Source organism: Pungitius pungitius, chromosome 3 (genome assembly GCF_949316345.1).
Source record: "Pungitius pungitius chromosome 3, fPunPun2.1, whole genome shotgun sequence".
NCBI classification, from domain to species: domain Eukaryota; kingdom Metazoa; phylum Chordata; class Actinopteri; order Perciformes; family Gasterosteidae; genus Pungitius; species Pungitius pungitius.
The window spans coordinates 16,813,044-16,833,329 of record NC_084902.1 but is presented as its reverse complement, the minus strand read 5'-3'; the positions used below and the strand labels follow the sequence as shown (position 1 = coordinate 16,833,329).

Below are 20,286 nucleotides of genomic sequence, written 5' to 3'. Positions count from 1 at the left end.
CCGGATGATCTTGGTGGTCAATCATGCGGTATTGATTCAAACATAATATTGGTTTAATTGGTGAAGTCTAGTGGCATCACTGGTCCAACCTTTTTATTTTGTCATGACACAAATGCAATGACCTTCTGTACAGTCTCAACTTTACAAAGTAAAGACAGAGTCTGCTGGATGCAAGCAAAAGCAATACCACAGTGCACTGCTCCTGAACAAGTAAAAGTACTTTTATCGGCATCAAAAGGGTGAACAGTACGAGTTCTTGATTTGAAGAACGGCGCCAAGCATAACGTACATTAGGTTGTTGATACGTAAGAGGGCAAAATAAATAATAATTGGCAGCTTTTAATATTTATTTTAAGTTTTGAATCTGCAAAGTAACAAAAATACAATGTTAACCGCTGAGGTGAAATACAAGTATAAAGTAAAACTACCTCAATGAGGGCCTACTCGAGTAAATCTAGTTTAAATAAAGGGTAAATGGTACATTGTATTCTCCTTATTCATATTTCTATTTTAATGTGTATATGTTGTATTATTTATGTCTTGAGTGTGCGACAAGAGGCAAGTGTTTAAACTATCGTGTGTGTGCGCGTGCGTGTCTCTTTGTTGTGAGCTAAAAGAGCACTTCCAGAACATGACGGAGCCGCCCAGGTGGGCGGTGTTTGGCGGCTGGCGGCGACCAATCGGAAGCCCCCGGGGCGTTCGGTGTGAAGCACAGCTGATCGATGAGTCAGGCAGAGAGCAGCCCGGAACGGTGCCACTTGTAGCTGCGCAGGAGCGGGGTGGCAGGACGTCAGCTCACGGACACACACACACACGGACACACGCACGCACGCACGGACGGACGGAGAGTAACCGTAGATCCATCGAGCCCTCGATGCGTCGCTTTCCTCGGATCTGAAATCGTCAATTTACCGGCAGATCCCCGCAGGCTGCACAGCGGCTTCAGGGCTCGATCTCCCCCGCTGCCGCCTCCTGTTCCGCGGCTCTCAGGTGAGATCTTTTTTTAACTGCTCGATATGTAGTGCCTTCACAGGGAGGACGCTTTGTATCGATCTGAACCGATCAGAAACATGTATCCTCTTTGTGTCCTCTACGTCGATTATTTCTGGTGGATGTGACAAGCTATTTACAGTATATTTAGTAGTTAAAGATAATAATTCAAACTAGAAATGTAATCATTTGTATTTATATATAATGATCCCCAGTGGTGTTGTGAACTCCTGAAGCTTCCACCACGGAACAAGGGAGCTCTTTACAGAGTGACCTGTGACCTTTGAGGGGCTCCCTGGAGGTTTTGTGTATTCCAGGTGTTTCAGGGATCATTTGAGGTGCTTTGTGGAAGGGAGGAGGGGGGTTACGTGTCCGAGGGAGCTTGCAGGATACCTCAATGTGTCTCTTTCAGAGGTTTTTAGGCTTTTAACTGTATATGTTAGTTTATTTTCACTGTACTTCAACCTGCAGCTGAAGCATTTAGTCAGTCAAGCAATAAGTATCCTTAGAATGACTAACTATTAATAGTGTTCCAGAAATCCCCAAAAGAACATGTTCATTCATGGTTATAAGACATTACTTTTGAATTAGCTACTACGTTAACCAACACAGACTTTGAACATGAATTGTCTCGTGGATTAAAGCCCTGAAAGCAGAACTGTGGCAGCACCGTTTCAACAGAAACTGCAGCATCAGCACTTCCACAGTGTACAAAGTGCATGCTGGACGTCCAAACCTCCACCAGTCCATCAGTCGCTCACATGGAGCAGGTGGAGGTAATATGAAATCACATATATATATATATATATATATAATAACATGTTTAAATCGTTTTTACTTCAATTTAGACCTTTTAAATGTCTAATACATATGTATGTAGAAAAGTGTTAGATAATTTAAAAGTTGAACTCTCACATCTAAATGGAGATATTTGGAAAATGATTCTCATTTTTCTCATCAAGAAAAGTGTGAAGTATTGGATGATAAAACAAAATTTAAGAGTCTATATGATGAAGTATAATTTTATTGAGTATTATCAAGGTATGGTACTAATACGCTGCAGTCTAAGTAGTTAAACAGAGTGAACCTTTACTAAGGTCAACATTCAAGTAATTAACCCATAAATTCATCAATAAGGTATATTAAAAACCTATACTTACATTGTACTTTGATGCTAATACATTTGTACCTCGGGTTAGTAAGTGATTTCTGTGTTTTTTTTTTACAATGCAGTTTTAGTAAAGAGAGTTTGTACTCGTGGGTTTTCCGAGCAGAAAGAGCAAAGTTCAACATGGCAGAGTCCCCACCAGCTACTCACCAACCAGCCAGCCTCTCAGAGGTGCTGCTGTGGGTGAAGACTCTTCACATTTCCCAACCGGATCTTTGCTTCTCACTGTTTCATGTTCACCGCTTCCTGCAAGCAGCTTACTTGGTCAAATAAGTGTGTGTGTGTGTGTGTGTGCGAGAGAAAAAGATGGTACAGGTTTGACTGAAATCTTTTTTGAAATGTCAGTCAAACCACCCACTGGGTGGCATTTGGGCCGACACCGCGCACAACTTCATCACAGGAAGTTTGCTGCTTGGAGAGGTGCCAGCTGCAAGTCATTTGGAGGTCGTCCCCCCCGCTCACACGCCCCTGGTGTGAGGCCATAAACACTTGTAGCGGACGGTTGCTGCGCTGTGGGTCCGACGACCAGGGTCACAGAGGTCAAAGTAGAGTCAACACCAATTATTGACACCCTGATGAGGAGCAGAAAACAACATCAAATTTTACTGAGGAGGTTTTGATTGTATTACTGCATAGATAAAATAAGAAAGTTGTTTTTGGGGGTTAAAGCTCACGGAAATCCATTCACAAATGATGTTTTAAACCCTCTGTATGGACTTTCAGAATATAAATAAAACTGAAAGGATTGGTGTATTTAAGTTGTACTGAAGTTTAGATATCTGGCTATTGAGAAAACGTTCAAAGATATGATTTGTAAAATGACGTACATTTTGAAGACACTTCACCCGTATAGGTCACGCAAAGTGGCAGCTCAAACATTATTTATATTATCAGTCCACATATATTGATGTCATATTATTGTGGGTTGGTTGGCTGTACAGGTTGTGTCCTTGTACACGGTCTCCCCATCGGGCTGACTCTAATGACCCATGTCACTCTTCCGGTGGCTCTAAACCAGCCTGTGAATGTCATGCTGGTGTGCGTTGATTACCCAGCAACCTCCAGTCTGTTGGCTGAGGTCATGACTGGAATGAACCCAAAATATCACCACGTCCAACAACCCCGAGGCTCAACGGCTACATCCCGATATGCTATAATGCACGTGATTCAGATCAGTTCATTTCAAGTGTGTAAACTGACTATCAACAATTGGGTTGATGCGCGCAGCTTATTCGTTTCGCTTTAGCAATTTATAAGTGGAATATTAATGCCTTCAAAAAAAAAAATGATGTGTCCCATCCCTGGTGATGACCTCTGGCTATCCCCTGAGCTCAAACATTTAGATCCTGTTAAGCCCGGGGGAGACGAGGAGTCCCAAAGGTTCAGATCTTTGTTTTCAAAGGGAATCTGAAGACTTGGAGCCGCTCAGGCACCAACAGCTGAAGCCAGCAGATGTGTGGATGAAGCCTCAGCAGCTGGCAGGTGTCAATAAACACAGCTGACCACACACCCTGAGTGGCAAAACCTAAGCTTTTATTTTCCTTTAATACCTTTTAAGCAAAGCGGCATCCCAGAGAGCGAAGAGACGGGTTAGTGTGTCCTCTCCCTCTGACCCTTCGTCCCCGTTGTGTCCTCAGGAAGTCCGCTTTGATGTCTGCGTCGGCCCCGTATCCATCGCCCTGCGGACGCCTCACTGTGGCATGTGGACTCCTCCTGCTGGCCTCGTCCCCGCTCCTCACAGCAGGTAGGACCTCTGAGTCATTCCCTGCTTCTCTGGGTGGGTTCCTCCCCCCCGTTCATCCCAGCAGAAGGGCAAATATTATTTCCATGTACTGAAAATCCTTTTTGGAGAATGCAGAAAAGGGGCAGCGAGAGGAACTAATCTGATGCTAACGGGTATATCTAAAAGGCATCTTCTCTGAGAAAGATGTAAAATAAGTGTCTTTGTTACATTCCATGATGAAAGATTTGTTGAATTCAGCGTTGCAGGATGTAGACGCTTTTCTGTTTCAGTGGTTTGAACCTCAACCGCTTCCTCTTATCACATTATACTTTTAGATCTTTTTCTGGAGCAAAAGTCCCACTAAAAACCACCGAGGCTTCTGTAGTTGTGGCGTCTTTCCCAGTGAGTTTCCACTCCGCCTCACCCCCAACTTACTCTCCGCGGGTTGAGGTTTTGGTGTCAGTGGAATCTGTGATTCAGACGCAGACTTTAATGATGGCAGGTGGAGATCGGGGGAAAGTGGGTAACGCTGTGACTCCTGCGTGAGCTCCCAGCGTGTCCACGTGTCCAGCCCCAGAGCTGAGCCAGTGTGTTTACAGTGACAACATCGCTGTCCTTCCACAGTGACCTCCCCAGCCTCAAGGCACATTTAGTCATGTGCTATACTCGGTACTACAATCCTGGTCCTTGATTATTGCCATATTTTTCATAATTTTTATTCCACCATATTTGTCTGACACACTTGAGCTGGCTTTTTTTTCCAGCCCCTCCTGTCCATTGAAAACTGTCCTGTCCGTATCACCAGAAGTGTCCATGTTGAATATTTGTGTTACACAGAAGTTGGGAAAATCCTCCTACTTCTTCAGTCTTTAAAAAGCCTTTTGGATCCCATGGAATATAAATCATCACAAAGCAAAAAAAAGGCTTTCTCTTTTTAGAGCCACTTGGTTCTCAGAGTACAGATGCTCCTAACATGTGATGATCTAATAGAATATGACGCATTGCTGATGACTAAGCTGACCATCTGTAGCCGAAGAAGTTAAACGTCAACCAGCTGGTGGATGCAGAGATGTTTGTCCTGTTCTTTGAGGCCTACAGAGTAGAGACAGAGGGGTTGGAAAAGGGGTATTATGGTTTAAATTCTGAGAGCCCCCACTGACCCCCGGTGGTTTGTGTCCCCCCACAGGCCGACTGAGTAACTGCACCCATCCGCTGGTGCTGGAGCATGGAGGGTTCCGCTGTGATCCGTCGCCGTGTCAGGGTTTCGCCCACAGGAGCTCCATTCACTTCTTCTGCGAGCCGGGCTACCACATCAACAACAAGGTCCGTGTGTCCAGGTGTCGCCACGGGAGGTGGCAGCCCCCGATCCCCGCCTGCATCCCCAACCGAGGTGAGTGCTCAGGAGGCGCAGTCTGACAAGCGGTCGAGTTTCTTTGTTGGCTTTGACCACTGAAGGCCTCAAACGTTCCGGGTTCAGACTCACACATATGAGACTTAGGTTTGTTTTTTATTTAAGATAAGATAATAAGACGTTTATTCTGGATCCGGGGATCCCTTTTTTTGTACCCTTAAATATTTCGTAGATGAAATTACAAATGGCTTAATGTAAAAACTTGAAATAAAGGTAACCTATGGGTTTGTATGGAGGACTAGTTGCTCGGAGGTCACCTGCATCACTCCCTGTCGTGACAACCTGGTTCTTTTGTGTTCTCACATCAGTGAAGGAACTCAAAGTGAGGAATGACACTCCTGATAGCGTCAGATCATGATTTCATTGTGTCCTGGACAGCAGTAGTGGTGTAATTTATTTATGTTTTAACATTTCAAGGTTCTTTACGTTTCTATTCTGCCACATCTCAGAGAAAACGTATGCAGCTTCTATGCTGCTGCATTTAATCGATAATAATGGTTAAATAGTAAATCTAGTATCTTAAATTGTCTCCTTGTTGATGAAGTTCAACAGTGACGTATCCTGTGTGTGATTGTATATTCATCTTTTGCATAATGAGTTCTTCCACTCTTTATGCCTTCCATTGATTTAGCTGACATCTCACCCTAACCCTGTGTGGATATCAAGGGCTTGTTACAAGCTAAACAAAGGTCCCAATGGTTTGACCCACATTCTATCAGCACAAGCCCTTTACCAGATGGGTAATTAAACAACACTTCATAATAAATAATTGAACAGAGGCCGCTGGTAGTTGTTCTATTATTGTGAGGTAATGTGTATTCTGTACTTGGCGTACCTTTTACTTTTATGTACGTGTTTTAAGCCCGTCATCCACTATGTTTTTTCTTGACCTAGCGTCAGTATGTGACAAGTTGGGTCGAGAATGTGGTACAAAAATGTAGATTTGAAATATAGGACATGTGCTTTTAATAAATGCTTTTGGGTGGTCTGTTTTCTACTTTTACATAAGTAATGGATGGCAATACTGTACAGAATTCCAATTTAGTTTTGTGGGTGTTTCAAGTGTTGAAATGACTCGTCTCTTCCTCCAAACATTAACGGAAGTTCCATTTAAAGAGCGTTTCTGCTGAATGCTTTGAGTTCTCAGCAGTGAGAGTATTGAATCCCTCTGTGGCCCCAGCTGTTTCTCTGGTCCACTCCCCCTTGAGTTCTGAGTACGAAACCTCAACATCTCTCTGCATTTCCCAGCAACCCCAGTCACCACAGCAGCCATCAGCCCACTTTGTAACGTCCTCATGAGTCCGCACTGACCCTGAGGCTTTGGAGGCTGATTACTCATTCATGACGGTCCCTTGTTATGATGATGGTCCAGTAAGCAGACGCCGTGTCATTGCGGTTGTGACAACATAAGTACAATACTTTCCTCTATTGATGCTACTTTGTAGTCCCACATCTCGGAAGCAAATGTTGTTTTTTACTTCACTACATTAATGGGATAGCTTTAGTTTTATTTTTTTATTTTGCGCACTTAAAAGCTGAAAGAATTTCTAAAACATAATGTAGAATAATTTCATGTTTAATCATGTTAATGTGTAACTGATGCTGTTAATGTTTGGACTTTGTGTAAGAGGTTTGGATGCCTTGCCAGCAACATTTTCCTTGGCTGCAGAAGTGAAACAAAACGTTAAAAGCCTCAAAGCCAGACAGAAAATGCTTTTACATGAAAGTAATGTTCTAATGATACAATATATTATTATAGATGGGCCCTAGGGGACATTTCTAATCTTTAAAGTAGTACATTTTCTTGATGTTTACATTTAGTGTAGTACTTTTACTGTTAAAACTGTAGATCTAAAAGGATCTGAAAAGTACTTTTGGTTTGGTTTACTTTTGTCATTAGGTATCTCCCACTGCACTTGACAGAGATCAGGTTTTGTCTCAATGAAATAGAGCCGATTCTCAAGAAGTTAATCGTCCCTTAAATATTCAAACATTCAACCTCCTTTGAGCCACTTAACAAACACTCTGGGACTCGGGTGACGCTTCTGCGCCCACTTCAGACGTATTTGTTTCACACTGTGCGCATGAAAGCATGGCGAGGTGTACAAACAAGCCGCGCGGAGGTGACAGCGCACACCGCCTGTCGCCGGAAACTGATGATGGCAAATCACGCTTTTCCGTGTCATGCATATGCATTCACAGGAGGGTCAGGGGGAAAGTGAGAGTGTCCCATAACGAGATGGGAGGGGATGCGTAAAGTGCGCCCTATCATGTGTTCCATGGTATGTTCAGAAACCCCTTTGCCGCAACATCCTCAATAGAGGTGCGTCTCATCTTGAAACGCTGTCCACGTGACGTGTCAGTCTCCGTGACTCGGGCCAGTTTCCACTTCCTCTGTCGCCATTCACTCAAAGTCGCTGCAACAGGAAGACAGCGCAGAAAGAGGAAATCATCGTAACCATTCAATATTTCCTTGGTTTTGCCGCTGTCTGAGCTTCGCGGAACACGGTCGTATTTTAAGTTTAGAGAAACCACAAAACACGATAAACTTCCCCTCATAGATTTATTGTTTGGTAATCTATTTCTTCATCGTTTTCTCCCAGAACTTCAGCTTTTTTTTTTTTTTTTACAAAGTAAAAATGTATAATAAATAGTAATAAATTATTGCACATCTTGTTTTTGCTGTATCATTGCAGCATGTTTATTAATCAATTCAAGGTTTTATTATTCATTATTCCAAACGAAAATGCACAACAAAGCCTGTGCAAATGGCAAAGAATGGAAAATAATTGAATTGATTGACGTAGTGGAAAGTGTCCCTAATATCTTGAACGTTTGTGCTCTTCTTCCTCAGAGGGTCCGAACGTGCGCTCTGACGACAGAGTGAACAATTCGATGCCCAGCATGGCCACGACAGCAGTGGGCGTGTCCATTTTCCTGCTCACCACCACTGCCTGCCTGGTGGTCAAGTCCCGCCTCCTCCCGTGTCAATCACACAGGTGAGAAGATGATTTTTTTCATAGAGCATCTTGTGCTTCCCTTCTACGTCAGCTGATCCTCTCTTTGTGTCCCAGCAGCCGGCGCCCTTCAGACCAGCTGGACCTGATGGTGGACGGACTTCCTGTCTCCCTCCCCTCCTACGAGGAGGCGGTGTACAGCAGCTGGGGGCAGCGGCTCCCCGCCTTCTCAGCGCCGGGGGGGGGCCCCACACAGCTCCTATTGGCTCAAGAGGCTCCCGGCTGTCACCCAGCGTCTCTTAACAATCAAGACGGCAGCAACCTGCCCAGTCCGGACAACCCGCCGCCGCCATACGAGGAGGTCCAGTCGTCCCACCATAGGGACAGGATGGGGGACGGGGACATCCGGCAGCTACACGTCGCGTTTTCAGATGACAAGGACACTTGATTGACTGCAGGGTTCACATGTGACCACGTGTTTAGCAATCAAGGATTTTGATTGACAGCTGCAGTGTTTTCTCTGCAGGTGACAAAAATACATCCAGTAGTGCACTTTTTCTGACTGGCAGCAGCTCACCAGCATCACATTTTGAAAAAGCTGATAAGCTCTGATTGGGCGGCTGTGAGGTCACAAAGACCTGAACCATTTCCACAGGAGATATTGATTGTAAAGTGTGTCCATTGAATGTAAGTGACAGAGAAGGGCACTTATGTGCTTTACGCTGAAATCTTTAGATCCCGAATGCCTTATTTTTGATGTGATGACGGTACATTTGATTGGAATTAGAGTTTTTCACAGGAAAGCCATGATAGAAAATGTGTTTCCAGTGTTGCTCTGGAGCTATCCTCCATCCTCTCCAGTCAGTGAGAGTGCGGATCGTGTTGTTGCAGAGCAAAAATCCTGTGCGTTTCCACGGCAACTGACTCCAATTCCATCTCTATCTGAATCTACCTTTGGTAAAGGGTTTCTCTTGGTGGTGGTGTTGATTTGAAGCCAGCGTGGTGCCCAGAATAAAGCTACTGATACCGTGCTTGTGTGGGGACACTTAGAGTGTAAATGTGATAAATGTGATATTTATTTTGTGTATTTCAGATATTTAGAGTGTTCATTCACTGTGAAGGGACAAATTAATAATATTTTGATTAGTTTAAATGTTTAGTCAGGAGAATATAAATTAGTTGTACATTTGTTGCATCGGAGAAGACGCAAAAAGATGATTTTAAGTTTTCATTCAGGACCAAATGACCCAAAACTAATCGTACATTCTGCATGCGTCAGTGTGCACCCAACTAGCTAGTTCCCTCCAGCCTCTGCAGAGCGACCAACGCCTTTACAGACCCTGAATGTATTTTGCGTTTCATATTGTGGCAACAACAAGCTATGGATTGTAATATTTACTAAAAGATTATTTGTACATTGTATTATTGCACAGAATTATATGATCAATAAATTGTGAGATGTTTGACATGGCCTTGTCTTAATATGCATTTACATGAGGAAGGACACTCTAAATGTGAGAACTATTCTCCCAAAGCTAAAAGAATATTTGCTTTCCTATTCATATCTGTGTTTGTAGAGCAGATGCTCAAATCTCCACTACAGTCCTCAACACAATCCTCAAATGTCAATTTTCTCATCTGAAGACTAAGAAATGACTAAAACCCATAATAGAGAAAACAATATTCAGACAGACATTGTGAACGTGTAGGGATGTATATTTAACAACAGGAAAGGTGCTTATAGTGGAATTCTACTGCAGCCCCACAGCGCTCAACACGGCCCACTAGCAGCTAACAGTGCTTTTTAGGAAACTTTAAGGCATACTTTTCATAATTTGACTTTTTCATGTGACACTATACAATAACTTTTAATAACACTAAGTCATGCTATACTATACAAAGGCTATTTGTGTAATCCTTTACTCATGATACCATTATTTATATTATTCTTCAAAATTGTTATTGTCTACAAAACATCACTTTTATTCTTTCTATTAGATGCTTTTTTGTTTTACATTGCATACTTTGATATAGTATGACAGTTTTTTCATGACAGTATATGGTGAGTTTTTAAATTTCTCAATGGCATAATATGACATTTGATTATAATATACTATAACTTTATTTCCACAAACTATGGTGTAAATTTATTACATTTTTCTTCACCATAATGACTTTTTGATTCCTTCATTGTATTCCTGATATTGTAAAAGACATTATAAAATGACTTTCATGTTTAACTCTCAAGATAGTTTAATAGGATCCCTTTTCTTTTACCTTTCACATTCCATACACTGTTTGACATTATCAATTTTCCAAAAACATACCATATTGCCCAATGCAGCTACCAAATAGGGTGGATACAACGAGTCAAACCTCAATGACAAAGATGACCAAGATACAAAAAAACAGAGAGAGGGGAACGGACTGGCACCAGAGCAAGTGATGGAGGAATGCATCCAAATAGATCCACGATGCAGAGCGGTCAGGGTGAGGCAATACATTTTCAGATGTGCAAAATAAAATAAAAATCAAATAACATCAGAAACATACTACAATGTTAATAAAAAAGCTTTTGACCTAAAGTAGGATTTTCCTTTAATTGGAACAAATATTAAATGACTTCACAATCTTCTTTGGAGCTCGTTAAACTCAACTAATAATTGGGCATTAAAATAGTGAAATCCTTTTAAAATAGTAAAATTACAAATTGCATTAATAAATAATTTAATTAATGAACATGAATTAACAATTCAAGTAACTGATTCTACCATGTCACCTTTTATTTTTATTCATACATGGTCTTTGTCATTTAGTCATTATATCCTTTATTCTTTTGTTCATTTTAGCGTTAATTAATATATTTTAAGTTTAGAAATGTAATGTAAAGTCCAAAAAACATTTGCATTTCTAAAGAACTTGGTCATTTGATTTGCATTACATGAAATAATAAGTCCCAACACAACGTGTCACGAACTTCCTAACAAGCCCGAGATTGAGACAAATCAAATTTGGAGGTATACTGTATTTAAAAAATTCGAGTAGCGTCCTAAATTCAATCTGATGTTAAATGTCGTTTCTTAAACCAATTGTGTTTCACAGCTCAAGCTGAGTGCCATCACTCTTATTATTCATAAATGAGATTTCCTTAACTTTACATATTTTGATGTTTATTATTGTTCATCAAATCTGCTACAAGCATCAAAGCTAAATATTCTACAACTTTTTGGATGCTCCATGTACTGTGAAATTGGTATGACATACCTTACTCTGACCTTTTATGGAAAAATAATTGACATATTGAATCATATATTTCTTTAAACAAAAATACTTAGAATGTGATATGTACTGTGCTATTATATTTTTATATGACAATTTCTTTCCCATCTTGTCTTTTTGTTCTTTTGCCTCCAGGGCCTTGCTGGACAAAAAGGTTCAAGTTCCCTTTTGAGTTAGGTAAATAAATGACCTTCAAAAACAAATTGGAAGATCAAGAATCAGCAAATGGACGAAATAGTCGAAATGTTCCTACTAATTTTAAACAACAGGTCCTCTCGACCTTCACTTATGACTTCCTTGTTGAGAGGCTGATCCATAAAACCGGTTACAGGGGCATTCTATTTCCACAGGAAGGATGCCAGAAAATCTGAGAAATAACTTTTGTCCTTTTTTTTATTTCTTGGCAAACTTTCCACACCATTCCCTCTTCACTTGGGTGATGCCTGGGGCCATCTCTCTGTCCTTAAGAAGCAGCAGACTGCCTTGGTCAAATGGACTCTTACTACACGCTTGCAGTGTGGTCAAACACTGCTCCCACGTGAGGGGTGTTGAATGTTAATGTGGATCTGTGCTTTCCATCAGCGTTAGATGGAGTTCATAGGTCTTTGGAAGCGGCAGTGAAATGCACCATTGTCGGGGCCTATGTGCTTCACTGTTGATTAGTTTAGGACAAAGGGGACCCTTCTGAATGCATTCATACAGCTTTAAGTGAACTCTTATTTTCAGCAGTGCCTAAACACATTAAAGCCAACATTAGTGAGTGTTTTTTCAGATGCTGTGTCTGTTCATGATGGAAGACTGAAACAGTTGCTACATGATGGAGCCCAGGCAGGGTCGCTGGTCTTTTCTCTAAAGGTCCATTAAATCAAAGGATCCAGGGACCAAAGTGGTCTGCCTTTGGAATGATGTCATTGGATACAAGGGCCTCCATCTGTGCCTCAGAAGGCCCATGCTGGACTGTAGTCCCCTTTACTTCCTTTAGGTACAGAATGATATAAGAAAAGGACCAGAGGACCTTAAAAGAAAACATAAACATTTTTTGCATAGTAATCACCTCCATACGCGAGTCTGAGGCCGAGGGACATGGAGGTTCCGGTCAGAGGAACAAGTCCAGTGTTCAGCTCATGCAGCCTGCCGTAGAGGGAGACGCCCACATGTCTCCAGTTCGTTGGAGTAAACTGATGGCTACCTCTGCTGCGGGAAGAGGCTTGAACCCTATAGTCTACATAAAAACTCTTTGTTTCCTCCCCACAATTGCTTTGGCCTCCCGGTTGCGCAAGGCAGTAAAAAGCCAAATGAGTCACGTCTGGAAAGTAGCAAGGGACGAATAGAGAATGAACAGGAAGCCAAAGAAACACTATCTTCCTGTTAAATCAGATGTGTTGGCTCAGTGTAGTTTAAAGAGCCCGATTAGATTGATTTGTATGTGTTGTATGTGCGTGTATCTATATATAAAATGCTATCCTTTTTTTATTTTAATGTCTAACTGTGAAACACTTTGACGCCCCCTTAATCTTGGAAGACGAGAGCCAAAAAGAGATTATTTTGTTCTTGTCTTTGCTACCATGTACATTTGTCTGTGTTGTCAATATTTATCAGGGTACCATTAGAAGAAAAGTTAGTTATATAATGAACCATATGTAAATAATCCTGTTCCGATGGGAGCGTGTTAGCAACAGTAGTCGACTACGCAGATTCACTTTCATTCATCCAGGTACACAGTGAAACTCATTAATCGGCACATCGTTTAATGATATACTGTTAGTAATATAGCTAAATCAAAGCCGTTTGTGGTTCCTCCAACAGATATCAAAACTCTTATCTTATCTAACATAAACCTGCAGTCTGAGTGGTCCAGGGTGGTGTGAGTGGTCAGGATGGAGTTCTATGGCCCCACTAGAGTGGTGGACACCTGGGTAGATGTACAACTCCAGCTTGGACTTCTTGCCATAGTTGACAGACAGACGGTCCATCAGTGGAGAGGTGAAGCCAAAGCCGATGCACCTCTGAAGCTGTTCAGACTGTGGCGAGAGCGGGCGACAGTGATCACATGTGTGATACTGATACTGATACTGTCATTCCGTTTGAATTCAACAATGGATCCTCAGATATCAAGTTATCCACCAGTTTGTTCAGCACCATGTCGATGATCTCTTTACCGACGATATTGTTTCCACTGACTTAGTTGCCAGCAGCATCCTCCTTACTAGTGATCAGCTGCTCAGGGTGGAACAGCTGGCGGTGAGTCCCACTGTGCACCTCATCTGAAGAGAAGAAAACACTTCATCAATGACAACCAGTTTTTAAGTTATTGCTCAACCAGAAACGATTACACTCACACTGCTGGGGAGGTGCTTTCCGGCTCCGCTCCCACTGAAGAAAGTGTAGGAGGAGTTGTCTCGTACTCCGATGGCCTTGCTACCGGGCTGTCTGCACTAGGCAGTAGAGTTCCCAGCAGGCATTGCCGATCTGGACACCAGCTGGACCAACATGACTGGAGATGCACTCACGCTGTGCAAAGAGAAGGAAAATGTTGGTAATTGTATTAAAGGAACTACAATAATTTTGCACACGGCCTGCTCTGCTAATTTGCTTTCAAGTTTAATCAACTGCTACTTAAGGCCACTTATCAAATGAATAAGACTGCTTTAAAAGGAAGTGAAGATTTAAGAGGGTGGGGCTCTTATATCAAGAACCACATTCCAGAATGACGTCATGTAGCTTATAAGGCTGTGTTCACACATGACTTCTTTTTTTAGAGAAAGGTATTATTAGCTGCAGGAGGTTAAAACTTTCACAGAGAAATGCACAATGCAAGCAGAGTGATCCTAAACGTAGGTCATACATTAATCATGTGAGTCCATTTTCACTGAAAAATTGTGGAAGAATTTTTGATAAATAATCCATTCTGTACTTTACATAATGATACAAATCACACGATGATCTACAAAGGAACTGTAGTAGTCAGCTTCAAATTCAATTCAAGAAAAAGTTGTCAATTGGGAAATTAGAGAAAAAGAAAAAGGGGGCGTTCCCGTGCATATACTTGAATTGAGTGATTTTGCACAACACAACCTCATGTGCAAAATGCTTACTGAGGGTAATAGATCAAGTGAGACGGAAAGTCCTTTTCCCACAGACGTCCACACGTTGACTTCTTTTGACATGCTGCAGTCGCCCCCTGCTGGTCAAATCGGTTGAATGCAAGACACTTGGGTTCACTCAGTAGAACCAGAGGTTGTCATCTGTGTAGAAATCATGGTGTGGGCGTAACTCTGAGTCTGGATGTGACTACCCCATTACCTCCCCAACTGACAGATAGCTTTGGGACCACGACCGATGACTTTTAAAGGAGAATAAAAGTTTCTGTATTGCTGGACAGACGGTTGTTTGGGGAAGATCTATTCATGACTATGCCATTTTTGTTATTGTTTGTTAGCTCCACCCCTTAGGGGGTGGGAGGTTGGGTTCCAATTGTAAGGTCAATATAATCAGGGGGATTACCTGGCATAGGTGTTGGTGTTTTGCGGGGAGGGAAAAAAATTTTTTGAGCGTGACAACGAAACAGTGTGAGGAACGTGAACATGGAACAGGAAAATACCTTCTTTACTTTAGTTTATGTGCTTACAATGTTACTTACAATGAAGCTGTGCCTGAATTTTGTTTGATGATGTTTCAAAATGTTGCACTTGATAATGACATCGTGCTACAAACCATGTTGACTTAGGGTTTCGTCTTCTAGGTCTGCTTTTTTTTTATTGTGTAGACCAGTGATAGTGTTGAAGGTTTGGCAGATGGAGTTTCTCCAATCTCGTTTTAGAAAGTTTATTATACCAGATACACATTCAGGCAATCTGTCCCAGCCAAGAATGTGGAAGTGGCAGCCATTTAAGTGAAACAAACACAACCAGTTTAAGGAATTAGTCAGATTCATCTTCCCCGGATGTTCAGTGGGTCGCATATCTTGTCCCAGATATTAAAAGCCATTGTAAAACAATTTAATGGAGATAATATACTGTTATCTGGGTGGATACTGCTTCCAAGTGCAAGGGCGGTAGAGTAGCCCACAATGAGCGTAGGGCCAGAGAGACCAACATACTCCTTGAGTGTTTCTAGCACAGAAGGAATTCATTGTTAAGGATTAAAGACAAATGTGAAAATCAAGCATTACATCAACCTGACTCAATAACACAAATAATACAAATTGCAAGTAAATTTAGTTAAATCAATACAATTTGTGTATTTAATACACTAGTCTACTGCTATCTACTTACTTGGTATATATATAGTTGAGTCAAAATATTTTTGATTTAACTATATTACTAACTGTATATTATCAAACAATGCGCCAATTAATTATTTTCATCACAGACAAATTTCTAGCATACAAACCTAGCGTTGACTTTTAATGTATTTCTGGGTTAAAAGAGTCAACATCCATTTAGGCCAATCCATGACTTCCATGTTTGTTCAATTCTTTTTTGATGTCTTACATATGCTTTTTTATAATTTTTATCACTGTCAAACCTGTCTTTTGACTTAAGAATGAAAAAGGAAACGGCTCATTGATTATTAAGGTAACTACTCGTTTATCTTCTGTCTTTGAAGATTATGTCTCTATTAAATCTAATGATTTAACACATTGTAAAGACTTCTTCTCAAGCACCAACGTGTCGAGTCTCTTACTTTTTATTTTACAAGCTTCAAGCATCATAAAAGTGCTGTTCATTTTTTGATGATTGTCTTACTGAAGAAAACATGTCTGTTTTCCACATTTCTTTATTATGCAATGAAATTCGGTTTTTGAAGTTGCACTGCAGAAATACGTTTTCCCTGCAGCCAGATGGACAGAAGCAGCTTTCTATGGTCCAGTCGGTTTTTAAATCCATCAGCTGATATAAATAACACACCGCTGCTGGGTTCGGATGTCATACTATTATTTTAGTTATTGAGCAGGTATCGATGTCTGCACCAGGCTGCTGTGTTAGCGGGATAGTGTACGGCTGTTGTTTCAGGACTGCAGCTTGCGAATTCCATTTTTTATTCTCTTATGGAATATAATAACCTCACAAATATAATAAAATAATTTTGGTGAAGATTACCAACCCGTTAGAATGACAGTTTTTCTCGATTGTTTACACACAAATACTGGTACTTGACACACAATGACCACAACATGTAACTCATGCACCAACCCCCTGAACCAATTCTGCTAAACTACAAGCACAATTCTTGCTTTACACTCAAATTGCAGTTCTAAAACACACATGGGCAAACACCTGTCACACAGTGTTACAATTAGGAATCAGAGCTTTAGCATAAAAGGGCAACAGGTGAGCTCTTCTGTTTTGGAGCAATGGATGACAACATTAGAAACAGAGCCAGAGGAGTGAGAGTAAGAGGAGGAGGAGGACGAGGAGGAGGAGGATAAGATCCGAGTCACTTTGGTTGACCAAAGCTATGGAGGAATTCTTTTCTGCCTGGAGATGGAAAGTGTTTGTCCACAAACGCATATCCCCCTTCTCTAAGCTATGGAAGACGCATGTGGAGATAAAGCAGTTGATGCTTTTCATGGCTGGATTGGACATGCTGAGCGATATTTCCCCTTCTGCTTGGCCAGTGAAAACATTGCTTGTGATGTGATTGAGGTTCTGTGGAACAGACCGGAACAGAAGACAGGATGCAGCAGTCTTTTTCACTGTAACTTATACAGTAAATTCTTCTGTTGTTTTGTATGTAGACCACTGTATGTGCAACTTTGTGTTGGTTGGGATGCACACTGTGTGCATTGTTTTTGTAGGGGAGTATAAAAACAATATTCTAAAATATTTGACAACACAGATATGTATGTACTGTGTAAAAAAAAAAAAGTCATTATGATGAATGGAGAATTGTTTTCCATTCATCATAGTGTTTTACATTGAGCACATCAGTGTTCAACTGGTTCTTATAAAAGTCTATTCATTTGATGGTTTGTGTTTGTCATTTAAAAACAAAATACCATTTTGAGAAGAAATAACATTGTTTTGAATGTAAAGTTTCATTTTGCAGGAGTAGTGAGGGGTTTTTCCCATTGTGTGTGTGTTTTTTGATTTGTGTGTAGAGTTCTGAGAGTATGAGGCATGCTTTAAGAAAATGTGTGTAAACAATCGAGAAAAACTGTAATAGACCCGTTCCTGTTCCCCTTCTTACTCCGTTATGACCCTTCAGCCTCGGGCACTGCTCTGTTCCTCACACCTCAGAGTTCAAGGAACCCACTTCCATCCTGCATTCATGGTGTCATCAGTTGGGGAGAACATAAACCTCAATGGTTTTTGTTTTTATTGGACCCTTTTCCCCAAAAATCACACGTTTCTGTTATTTATCACATTACCTTGTAGCGGTGGACTGACTCTTTTGTAAACAGTCTTGTTGCACTAGATGTCATCGATCTGATCTCCTGCAATGCAGTTCCACCCTGAAGGAAAACGTTGGATGCACAAACTCTTCTGAGGTCATTCCCTGGAAGCGGCTGAGTCAACACAAACCTGATTTCCATTTTAGGCCTCCAAAAATACGACGTGACAGGAATGTGTTTGCAGGTTGGACAGGAGGGGGCACAGAGGTGGTGGAAGAACTCACATGTTTCCCTTCCGCAGAGGAACTATTAAAATACTCTCAATGTAAAAAGCCTGCTTTCAAACCCACACTTAAGAAAAAGTAACTTACCAAAAATATTTAAGTAAAAGAAGTTGCTGTATAGACTGGGCTCAAGTTAACTCCCTTATTAGCCTTTTCTGTGACAATTTATTCTGGAGCTGATTCCAGTTGTTTTTTTTTAAAGAGCTGAAGGATCTTCTCAACACAAAGAGCCACGTGGTCGTACAGTGTAGCACATTCTAAAAGCACCAACTCTTGGGATATACCTGGTTTTCCACATGATGGGAAGGGCATGAAAACCTGCCATTTGAAAAGCAGCTAAAAGCGACTCAGCCCGACCTTTTCCAGTGAAGTCACATGGCATTCACACACCTCATCTGGGGACAACAGTCAGAAAGACGACACCCACACTGGAATAAATGCATAGTTTATCATATAACAATAAAGGCTCAAGGCTACATTGTAAATAAAACAGTCGAGTAGATTTAAGGGACTGTAGCCTAAATTATGAACAGGAAGTGCAGTGAATACACCGCGCCATCAAGAGGTACAAACAATGTTGCATTGAATATTTATGCTCACCCAGTGAGGCGGTGCAAGACTAAAGTTGCTCTAAAAAAAGGTGAAATTGCTGCAACTACTGAGAGTATACTTTTCATACAGCTACGAGCTACCAGAGATCACGGTTTAGGCTACTTCTGCTACAGTACAGTATCGCTTCAAATTCCTCTAGATACCTGAATAAAAACAGCATTAAGCTGTACAACAACACAGAAAAAGTCAATCAATCATTCACATAGGCGTGTTTAAAGCAAAATAAATGAATGAAAGAAGTCTCTGTTAGTGAAGAGAAGTGGATCTCCAATGGGTAGGGAGGATGTATGGGAGGGGGGGGGGGGGGGGAGTCCTTGAAGCATCTTGATGGAAGATCTTAAAAAAAGTTGTTTGAGCAAGGTGCCACAGGGTATTTGAGGTTGGAAGGGGTTCTTCGGTGGTTGGGGTGTGGGGTGTGGGGGGGGTAACCAGAGTTATTGAGAGGTCTAACGGTTGTGGACCTGCACCAGTTGTAGAGATGGTTCAAAAGTTCCTGGAAGGGTTCCTCGGGAAAATGCAGGTTCTCAGGGGTTTCTTGAGGGGTGGGCTTATATATATATATATATATATATATATATATATATTTAAAGCTTCTTATGTAGGTCCAGTCGGCGAGTCCACTCGCAGAAATCATAAAATTAACATTTTATCGGCAAATCTTGTTAAATGATGTATGGATGACTCCCCCAATTGTAACACACACACACACACACACACACACTTTTTTGTAAGACTGGATGGGGAAGCAAACGTGTCCTTCAGGTCTAGTTTCAAGAACATGCTAAACACTAAGTCCCACAGGACTGCATGTTTGGGTAACAACCTCCCCGACCTCCTGCATGCGGAACACGGCTGCACCACTCCACCCCAAACTCTGGATGCAGTCATGTTTCTCCATCCGCCACTGGTGCAGCCGCGTGTCAGATGCGCGTGTGCGCGGTCACCCACATAACGTGTGCAGATGTGGCGCACGTGCAGAAGTCATCCTAAAACCGACACGCAGTCGGTGCGGTTCGGTGCCCCGGTGATTGTGGTGTTGAGCGGCTGTCCCGGTGTCCAGAAAAACACGTAGTAAATCACCAGAATGAACGCGGCCACGGACACGCAGAAGAAATAGGCGATCGCCATGGCCACTTTTACCCAAATCTTAGTTGACATGTTGGCGTGCTTTGCCCGCAGCTCCCCGGGATAGCTCGGCCTCCGCTGCATGTCCCCGTTGAGCTTCTCCGCCGCGGACGGGACTTGCCTGTTGGCCGCTTTCATCTCGGCATTAACGTTCAAATCGTATCCTACGATGTTTCCTTTGCAGAGTGTCCACTGTTCATACGTGTCCTGGCAGTGGGGCCAGATGTGCACCTCCTGCCCTCTCCCTGCTGTGCTTTTCCACGGGCCGGGGACTGTGGTCTAAATCGGGGCGACAGCCTGCTCCGCTCCACACATCTCTGAACCCTCCGATTCCTCCGTGCGCACCGGGCAAACTAAACTCAGGGAGCTGTGGCATCATCTGGATGGGACTGCTGTCATG

The 20,286-nt window shown here is 42.0% G+C and overlaps 1 protein-coding gene and 1 pseudogene across 2 annotated transcripts; one reads left to right on the top strand and one right to left on the bottom strand.

Moving 5' to 3' along the window:
• Positions 1-714: 714 nt before the first annotated feature.
• On the top strand, positions 715-9,715 carry zgc:152863 (uncharacterized protein LOC562658 homolog). Of its 2 annotated transcripts, none has more exons than XM_037478180.2 (5): positions 715-990; positions 3,796-3,902; positions 5,068-5,271; positions 8,147-8,291; positions 8,370-9,715. In XM_037478180.2, exons 2-5 carry the CDS (start codon positions 3,809-3,811, stop codon positions 8,695-8,697), a joined length of 771 nt encoding a protein of 256 aa, XP_037334077.2. In that variant the 5' UTR covers positions 715-990; positions 3,796-3,808; the 3' UTR covers positions 8,698-9,715. The 2 variants fall into 2 exon arrangements, with proteins under 2 accessions (XP_037334077.2, XP_037334067.2); XM_037478170.2 differs by having other exon boundaries at positions 8,367-9,715.
• A 3,554-nt stretch (positions 9,716-13,269) lies between these two features.
• LOC119223522 (tubulin alpha chain-like) lies at positions 13,270-20,024 on the bottom strand (annotated as a pseudogene).
• Between the last annotated feature and the right edge of the window lie 262 nt (positions 20,025-20,286).

Excerpts from the sequence above, each read along its gene's own strand:
- zgc:152863 (XM_037478170.2), top strand. The coding sequence starts at position 3,809 with ATGTCTGCGTCGGCCCCGTATCCATCGCCCTGCGGACGCCTCACTGTG. Across the intron at positions 3,903-5,067 it reads GTCCCCGCTCCTCACAGCAG|GCCGACTGAGTAACTGCACC; the intron begins GTAGGACCTCTG and ends GTCCCCCCACAG. Across the intron at positions 8,292-8,366 it reads CTCCCGTGTCAATCACACAG|CAGCCGGCGCCCTTCAGACC; the intron begins GTGAGAAGATGA and ends TTTGTGTCCCAG.